Genomic DNA, 9,549 nt, shown 5'->3' with positions numbered 1-9,549 from the left:
GGAAATCGGGCCTCCAAAGCGGGGGGTTATCCGCCCCCGGGGGGACTTGGCAGCCCTAAGTAGAGGATGGGGTTTGGGGAGGGGAGGGGCCTAGCATGGTACAATGCCATACAATCCACCCTTCAAGGCAGCCCTTTTCTCCAGGGGAGATGATCTCTGTCAGCTAGAGATCAGTTGTAAAAGCAGAAGATTTCCAGGCCCCACCTGGAGGCTGGCAACCCTAGGGGGAGTGAAATATATGCAATACTTTCTTGCACTTCATCAATTCTTTCAGAATTCTTTCTCTCACACTGGGTGAGAGCTGTTGAGGAGAAACTACGTTTCTATGGGCTTGCTTCCCTGGCCTTACGCCATCTTGGATTTACAGATATTATTCACCCGCGAATCTAGGATATAGCACTTCAAGTAGACATAGAGTCCGATCAGATGGCTCTTTAGATCCGCGCGGGGCACGATTGCCTCACGGATCTAAAGGTAACGTCCAGACACAAACATCTGGGAAATGTCCCTCTTCCGTGGGCATCCCGTTTTGCCGCGCTTCGGAGCCGTACTTAAAAGATAGCACTTTAAATCTAGGATTTTCGGTTGCCTGCGGGACAACTGCGGACTTTCACCCATCTGATCGTTCCACCAGCGCGCAATCCTCCCGTCGGGGTGGTCTGATGTCAGACCATCCCGAGCGGGCGCCATATTAAAAAAATCTGTTCACATGCGTGGATCAACAAGGACGCCTATGTGCATGCGCAAAAAGGGGTTTTTTTTTTAAAAAACCCACCACGCATGCCTCCTTCAGTGGACGCCGTCTAGACAATACACAATGGAGGCAGCGCGCAGTAAGTTGCTTCACCAGGGGCATGTCTGGTCGTGCTACGATGGATTAAAAAGATCGGGATAAAATTCAAACTGGCCTAACGGCGGGATTAGCTGCCTGTCTGAACGCACCCATAGTGTGGTGGCACAGCCTTATCTGGAATCATGGCAAAAACTTTGCTCCCGCAAACTCTGTGTTTTGCATTATTGTTGCCGTCGTCAAGTCACAGCTGACTTACAGCAAACAAGGCAAGAGACACTCAGAGGTGGTTTGCCATGGCCTGCCTCTACGTCTTCGCTCTGGTATTCCTTGGTGGTCTCCCATCCAAATACTAGCCAGGGCCGAGCCTGCTTAGCTAAGTTTTAGAATTCCCTAAATACCCAAAGAGCCTTAACCTTGGCCTACTTTAAGGCATTACCATCAGCTCTTGTAGAAGGGAGGAAGACACAATATCCCTTACTCCCAACATGGTTACCCCTGCCAACTGGACAGAGAAAAAATGGTCAACCACGTGTTACTCTATTGCTCTCTGTGTAGGGACATTTGGTCTTTTGTACCTAAGTGTACTTTGCACTTCTCTCTGTTGAAATTCGTTTTATATGTCTCCGCCCACTGTTCCAGCCTATCTAGATCATTTTGAATCCTGACACTGACTTCTTCAGAATTAGCAATCCCACCCAGCTTCGTGTCATCTGCAAATTTGATAAGCATCCCCTCTATATGTTCCTCCAGATCATTTATAAGAACACTGAACAACACTGGGCCTAGGACCGAGCCCTGCGGCACTCCACTCTATGCAGACAGTACCATAAAACCAAGAGATGAAACGACGTGGAAGCGGCATGCAGTCTGGACACTGCCATAAAATCCGACAATCAATCAAAGTGAAAGTCGTGTGCAATCGCAGAGGGGGGTTTCTGTCCCAACGTGGGTTTGGTAAAACAGCGGAGCAAATGCAAGATACAAATTGGGCCAGTGGTGTCCTTATAGCCTGGCTCTTCCCAGACCTTCACATTTACATCAGGGGCTTATCCAGCAAGTTGTCCATCGATGAGATGAATGCCATCACCGTTCCACAGTGCCCTTCTGCCTCCTACGTAGGACTAACAGATCACTCTCTATGCTAAAGAACAAATGGACCCCATTTTTACATCAACAACAGCAACGTTGTAGAGAGCCAGTTTGGTGTAGTGGTTAAGTGTGCGGACTCTAATCTGGGAGAACCGGGTTTGATTCCCGACTCCTCCACTTGCACCTGCTGATGGGACCTTGGGTCAGTCACAAGCTCTGGCACAGCTGTCCTCGAAAAAGAGCAGTTTGTGTCAGAGCTCTCTCAGCCCCACCCACCTCACAGGGTGTCTGTTGTGGGGAGGGGAAGGAAAAGGAGATTGTAAGCCGCTCCGAGACTCCAAGTGAAGGGCGGGGTATGAATCCAATCTCTTCTTCTTCTTCAATGTTCAGAAACTAGCGGGAGAGCATTTCCATCAATCGTGACAGCCTGCTAGTTGAGAATGCACTTCACGCACCCGAAAAAGCGGGTCTTAATTCACAAGAGCTTCTGTTCTGATGATTCTTTTAATGTTGAAGTACACACGAGTCTTCTTTCCCCCCTGTTTTCACCAGGATAAATTCAGTTACTCCCTCTGCAAGGTTACCAATTCTGGTCTGGGAAAGTCCTGGAGATTTTGGGGGTAGAACTTGGGGAGGGTGGGGTTTAGGCAGGGAAGGGACCTCGCCTCAGCCAGGGCATAAAGCCATAGAGTCCACTGTCCAATGCAGCCTTTTTCTCCGGGGGCACTGGTCTTGAAGGCCAGAGAGCAGGAGGAGGAGGAGGAGGAGTTTGGATTTATACCCCGCCCTTCACTTGGAGTCTCAGAGCGGCTTACAAACTCCTTTCCCTTCCCCTCCCCACAACAGACACCCTGTGAGGTCGGTGGGGCTGAGAGAGCTCAGACAGAAACTGCTCTTTTTCAAGGACTGCTCTTATCAGAGCTACGGCTTGCCCAAGGTCATCCAGCCAGGTGCGAGTGGAGGAGTGGGGGATCAAACCCGGTTCTCCCAGATTAGAGTCCGCGCACTTAACCACGACACCGAACTGGCTCTGAGCAGTGATTACAGTGTTGAAACATGGCGTGCTTTCTGTTTGGGTTGTGCGGAAAGTTACAAATTGGAATAAGGAGCTGCCTTCCGCCCCCACTTAATTATTGTTCCTTGTTCCCGGCTCCTGCATTGTGGCTTTGCCTGCTGAAAATGCGGTATGCAAAATGAAGAGTTAATTACAGTACACTCTCTCTCTCTCTCTCTCTCTCTCTCTCTTTCTGCCAACTCCTTTTGTAAGCAGATAAGACCTGCCTTATAAGCACTTTCTGGCTGTAAACAGCTTCCTGGGTAGCTCTGGTACAAAGCTCTCTGAGATGGCACTCTGGGAGGCGATCCTGTGTGCCCTCTTAGCGGCCGCTTTCGGTGGGCTTTACCTGGCAGGGGCATTCCGCAAGCGGAGAGCCAACGAGCCCCCCTTGGAGAAAGGATTAATCCCCTGGCTCGGACATGCCCTGGCATTCAGGAGCGATGGTGTGGACTTCTTGCGAAAGATGCAGAAGAAACACGGGGATATTTTCACCGTGCTGCTCGGCGGCTACCACTTCACTTTCCTGATGGACCCTCTCTCTTTCGGGGCCGTGGTGAAAGAAGCGAGAGCCAAGCTGGACTTCAATGAATTTGCGGAAGAACTGGTAGAGAAAGTGTTTGGATATCAGCCCTCTTCATTGAGCCACAAGATCATGGACAGTGCCAGCACAAAGCACCTCAAAGGGAACGGGCTCGTGGTGATGACTCAGGCGATGATGGACGGCTTACAAACGGTGATGCTACACAGCCTAGGCTCGGCCGAAGGGGGAAGACCCTGGGAACAAGATGGGCTCTTCCACTTTTGCTACAACACGGTCTTTAGAGCTGGATACCTGGCTTTGTACGGGAACGAGCCTCGTAAAGGTGAAAACGGCCTCCCAGGGGGCGAGAAGGACGACCTACGGCACTCTGAAGAGGTGTACGAAGAATTCCGGAAATACGACAAACTCTTCCCACGCTTGGCCACCTCTACGCTGTCCTATGGAAAGAAGCGGGAAGCCGAACGCTTGAAGAGACTATTCTGGGGCCTCCTCTCCGTAAATAACGTGCACCAGAAGGACAACATCAGTGGGTGGGTGAGGGAACAGGAGCAGCAGCTCGCTGAGGAGGGGATGCCCGAATACATGCGGGACAGGTTTATGTTTTTGCTTCTCTGGGCCGCCCAAGGAAACACCGGCCCAGCATCCTTCTGGCTCCTTCTACACCTTATGAAAAACCCAAAGGCGATGGAAGACGTGAGGAAAGAGGTGGACAGGGTGCTGAGGGAATCGGGACAGGAGGTAAAGCCGGGTGGGGCGGTGATTAATGTCACCAAGGAGATGCTAACCGACACCCCTGTCTTGGACAGTGCCGTGGAGGAGACTCTGAGGTTGGCCGCCGCCCCTCTGCTGATCAGGGCCGTGAAGGAGGACATGAAGCTCAAGATGAGCGACGGGCGGGAATACGCCGTGCGCAAAGGAGACCGGATCGGGATCTTCCCCTACCTGTCGGCGCACATGGATCCGGAGATCCACCCCGAGCCTCATGTCTTCAGATACGACCGCTTCCTGAACCAAAACGGCGTCAAAAAGGAATTCTATAAGAACGGCGAAAAGGTGAAGTATTTCACCATGCCCTGGGGGGCGGGGACCTCCATGTGCCCTGGACGCTTCTTTGCCGTCAACGAGATGAAGCTTTTCGTCTTTCTGATGCTCACCTACTTTGAGCTGCAGTTGGTTAACCAAGACGTGGAGGTCCCTCCTCTGGAGAAGACCCGCTATGGGTTTGGCGTGATGCAGCCTACGTATGACGTCCAGTTTAGGTACCGGCTACGATACTGAGTGGCGGGGCCAAGTTTCCGGCCTGGCTGCCCAAGTGACTGGGCAAAATGAGGAGGGGACCGATACATGGCCGGGGCTTGATTCTCTCTCAGTGACACGAGAGGTGAGCCACGAGCGTCACTTTCTGGGCTTGTGATTGTAGGACAGGCCAAGGCGGTGACTCCCTTGAGGTGACAAAATTCCTTGAAGTGGTCCTGTTGACTGAAGAAGACCAGTGCTGAGGGGGAAAAGGGGATAGTGCTGATCTGGGGGGACAGCCAGACGCGGCGGTCCGTGAGGTAAAAATTTCGACAGCAGAGGGGACCGATACATGGCCGGGGCTTGATTCTCTCTCAGTGACACGAGAGGTGACCGACGAGCGTCACTTTCTGGGCTTGTGATTGTAGGACAGGCCAAGGCGGTGACTCCCTTGAGGTGACAAAATTCCTTGAACCGGTCCTGTTGACTGAGGAAGACCAGTGCTGAGGGAAAGAAGGGGTAGTGCTGATTTGGGGGGACAGCCAGACGCGGTGGTCCGTGAGGTAAAAAATTCGACAGCGTTTCGTGTGCATGCACACTTCTTCAGGTAAATTGAAACACATTTTGCTAACCACTATGTATGGGGGGTGTAGTTGCCAAAAAGGGTTAATTAGAATCAAAATGCACAAGTAACTGAGCAATAAGTACAGCTAAGATTGGATTGAAGCCGTTGGTAAGACCCGTGAATAGCAGCAAATTAGCTTACGGACAATAACCTTTAAGACCCATAACATTTAATTCTGGGTATCAGCTTTTGTGTGCATGCACACTTCATCAGGTACATTGAAACAGATTTTGCTAACCACTATGTATGGGTGGTGTAGTTGCCAAAAATTGAGTTAAGATGCACAAGTAACTGAGCAATAAGTACAGCTAAGATTGGATTGAAGCAGTTGGTAAGACCCGTGAATAGCAGCAAATTAGCTTACGGACAATAAAAGAGTTAGTTTGGTGTAGTGGTTAAGTGCACGGACTCTAATCTGGGAGAACCAGGTTTGATTTCGCCACTCCTCCACTTGCAGCTGCTGGCATGACCTTGGGTCAGTCACAAGTTCTTTCAGAGCTGTTCTCTCAAGGACAGTTCTGGAAAGAACTCTCTCAGCCCCACCTACCTCACAGGGTGTCTGTTGTGGGGAGGGGAAGGGAAAGGAGTTTGTAAGCCGCTTTGAGACTCGTTCGGGTAGTGAAGGGGGGGTATAAATCCAATCTCCTCCTCCTCCTCTTCTTCTTCTCCTTCTTCTCAAACCTATATGTAGTGGTCATTGTTCCCTCTAAGCTGAGTTAGTGTGAGCTAGCTCACAGTTTTTTAGCTTCCAGCTCACATATTTTTGTCTTAGCTCAGGAAGGGTGACTCCAGAGCAAAGTAATTTATGCTGTAGCCAAATCGCTTGCAACAGCTCACAAAGTAGAATTTTTGCTCACAAGACTCCACAGCTTAGAGGGAGCATTGGTAGTGGTTGGCAAAATCTGTTCCAACGTATCTGAAGAAGTGTGCATGCATGCCAAAGCTTATACCTAGAAAACTTTGTTGGTCTTTAAGGTGCGTGCCGCTGGACTCAAACTTTCCTCTAGTTCAGTGGGACACAAAAGCTCACTCACTACTTTGTGACATTTTATTTCATCTTAACAAAACAGGGGGGAGGGACACTTCCAGACTCAAGCAAGGCGTCAGCTAGCATGATTCAACAGCCAGCTATTATTCTTCCCCGAGGCTGAAACTCTATACTTGGCACCAAAAGCACGATTTCTCAACTGGAGGGGGTTTTTGTTGTTGTTGTTCAGTCGCACAGTCGAGTCCGGGTTTTTTAGCAATGTGCAAAGTGTATGTGTCTTTGTCTGTTGAGGGGAGGGGGATATTTGTAGAGAAAAGGCTGTTTTTGGGTCGTGGATGTTTAACCCTTCTCTTACCCACCACTTTTCACTCCTCTTAGCTCTTAAATATATCACTTTTAAAATCCCTATCGACTTCAGCCTCTAAGAGCGTACATTGGTATACTCTGGTTCCAATCTTCCGTTAGTCATGAACCCACACAAAAGCGTCAGGCAAGCTGCCATCTCCCCCCCGCATGCTTCGTAAGGGTTAGTATTGCTGGCCTACTTTACAGGAATGTTGTACAGGTCACTGAAACGTAGGGTTGCCAAGCTCCAGGTGTGGCCTGGAGATCTCCCAGAATTATACACCCGAACTCCAGATGACAGAGGTCAGTTCACCTAGAGAAAACTGCTGCTTTGGAGGGTGGACTCTGTGGCATTGTACCCTTCCCTCCAGAGTTCCCTCTAAGCTGAGTTATGGTGAGCCAGCTCACAGTGTTTAAGCCTCCAGCTCACACCTTTTTGTCTTAGCTCAGGAAGGAGGGCTCCAGAGCCAACTAATTTATGCAGTAGCCAAATCGCTCGCTCACAACTTTGATGCCAGTCGCTTGCAAAGTAGAATTTTTGCTCACAAGACTCCGCAGCTTAGAGGGAGCATTGCCCCTCCCCCCAGCCTCCACTTCCAAATCTTCAGGAATTTCCAAGACGGGAGCTGGGAACCCTGCAAAACAGTTGCATGCCGGGTGTTCCGTATCTCTCAACTACATCCCATAAATACGACTTGCTATTATCCGTTCCAAAATAGGTAAAGGCAAAGGTCAAGGTTTCCCTTGCTCGGAAGCCAGTCGAACCTGACTCCAGGGTCGCAGTGCTCATCTCTGTTTCCAAGCCGAAGAGCCAGCGCTGTCCGAAGACGTTTCCGTGGTCATGTGGCCGGCGTGACTAGACGCCGAGGTTGATGCAAATTCCCAGCTCTCTGTTAAAACCAGACAAAGAATGAATCCCCCCCCCCCCCGGATTTTAATTTTTCTCGATGTTCTGTTTGCTCCTCTGCTGTATCATTTGTTTACAAGGTGTCTCTCTCTCTCCGTTTCTGGATTCTTGTCTCTGGTATTCTGGCACAGAGCATGAAACTCCTCAGGGTAGAGAAAAGCTGGGTATAAAAAACTTCTTTTCTTCTTCTAGCTGACAGTTTGAGGCTAGCTAGAGGGAAAAGACTTGGGAAAGAGGATTTACTGGAAAGGCTTTAATTCAAAGCTGTTTCCCGGCATTCTCGCTTGGCAGTGGGGCACATTGTTCTGACCCTAGAACTCCAAGTGCAAGTAGAAATCCTGCTTGCTCACGGGTGTTTGCGTTGTGAAAAATAAAAGTCTAGGTGCCTGAAGCGATAACCACTTCTGTCTTCTGAATTCTTCATCTTACATTTGAAACATCCATTTCCACTTGTATGGGATTTTTCCCCCTACAGCAACACAAATGGGAGATGTAACTTTCCAAATTGCTTTACCAACTACCACTTCATTTTCCGTCAGTGAGGCTGAGTTTCACATTTACAACCTGAGAGCCAGTGTGGCGTAGCAGTTAGGAGCGCGGACTCTAATCTGGGAGAGCCGGGTTTGATTCCCCCACTCCTCCACCTGCAGCTGCTGGGTGACCTTGGGTCAGTCACAAGTTCTCTCAGAGCTGTTCTCTCAAGGGCAGTTCTCGAGAGAGCTCTCTCAGCCCCACCTACCTCACAGGGTGTCTGTTGTGGGGAGGGGAAGGGAAAGGAGTTTGTAAGCCACTCTGAGACTCCTTTGGGTAGTGAAGGGCGGGGTATAAACCCAATCTCTTCTTCTTCATCATCTCAAATTATTGATTTTCTGAAGTCAGTTTCTGGCATGAGGGGACTGATGTCAGCGCATTACTGGTGACATCAGCAGGTCACCAGGGACATAATTACATCACCAGTGAGGGCCCCCCCCAGCAAGGTAACTCTCCCGCCAGTCCCCAGAGAGGACCTTCCAAATCCCAGTCCCACACTCTAGCCCAAAGATTGCCAACCTTTCTCACCCCGTGAGAAAAGTACTTAAGTACTTGGATGGGAGGCCTCCTTGGAATACCAGCAGTCGGGAGGTGGGGGCAGGCTCTATTCGGCCACCTCTCTGAATATCCTCCAGGCCCCCAGTAGGGGGCAGTTACCAGAGGTCACCATGACTTCCAGGTGCACCCATAAGAACATAAGAGAAGCCAATGTTGGATCATTGTTGGATCCCCAGGCATTCGAAATAACTCCACGTTTGATTCAAAGCAAGGTTTATTTCAAAGCGTTGGTTCAGACAGGAACAAGGATATTGTTAGGAATAACTACCAATACACAGGTATAGCCTAATAAAGGGATTTGAACCATGTTGGGCCAATGAGGCCAAGGGAATATTGCTCTCAGGGTGTCTGTTGTGGGGAGGGGAAGGGAAAGGAGTTTGTAAGCCACTCTGAGACTCCTTCGAGTAGTGAAGGGCGGGGTATAAATCCAATCTCCTCTTCTTGTTTGGTTTACTCAAGAGGGAAATGTCTCGAAAACTAAATAAACCTAAGCAAAATGTCTTCAACATTGTGTGACGATAATTCCTTTTAGCACCCCCATCTATGCACAAAAGACTGTGGAAGAAAGATCAAACAGATAGACCTTTGCTCTCGGATCCCAGCTGATAAAATTCACAGTGACGGCTGTGGCAAAAAAAAAAAATGAACTTTGCTCTTTTAAAAAATTTTATTTCCTTCAAAGGACTTCATCTTGCTCCTTTGATGTGGGACCATTGCTTTGGGTCGCTGGAGACAAACAAGAGAGCCAATTTGGTGTAGTGGTTAACTGCCTGGACTCTAATCTGGGAGAACCGGGCTTGATTCCCCACTCTTCCACATGCAGCTGCTGGATGACCTTGGGCAAGACATAGTTCTGGCACAGCTGTTCTTGAAAAAGAG

The 9,549-nt window shown here is 49.6% G+C and overlaps 1 protein-coding gene across 1 annotated transcript; it reads left to right on the top strand.

Annotated features, from left to right (window-relative positions):
• The first annotated feature begins 3,135 nt into the window (after positions 1–3,135).
• Positions 3,136–5,047, top strand: LOC107110695 (5-beta-cholestane-3-alpha,7-alpha-diol 12-alpha-hydroxylase-like). The gene has a single exon (XM_015411494.1). It carries the CDS (start codon positions 3,226–3,228, stop codon positions 4,756–4,758), a length of 1,533 nt encoding a protein of 510 aa, XP_015266980.1. The 5' UTR covers positions 3,136–3,225; the 3' UTR covers positions 4,759–5,047.
• Positions 5,048–9,549: the final 4,502 nt, after the last annotated feature.

The sequence above is a fragment of the Gekko japonicus genome, unplaced genomic scaffold (genome assembly GCF_001447785.1).
Source record: "Gekko japonicus isolate JY-2015 unplaced genomic scaffold, Gekko_japonicus_V1.1 scaffold5088, whole genome shotgun sequence".
In the NCBI taxonomy this organism is placed as follows: Eukaryota; Metazoa; Chordata; class Lepidosauria; order Squamata; family Gekkonidae; genus Gekko; species Gekko japonicus.
The sequence above is the reverse complement of the archived record's forward strand: the minus strand, read 5'-3'. Positions and strand labels throughout refer to the sequence as shown.

Coding starts and splice junctions, on each gene's coding strand:
- LOC107110695 (XM_015411494.1), top strand. CDS start 3,226: ATGGCACTCTGGGAGGCGATCCTGTGTGCCCTCTTAGCGGCCGCTTTC.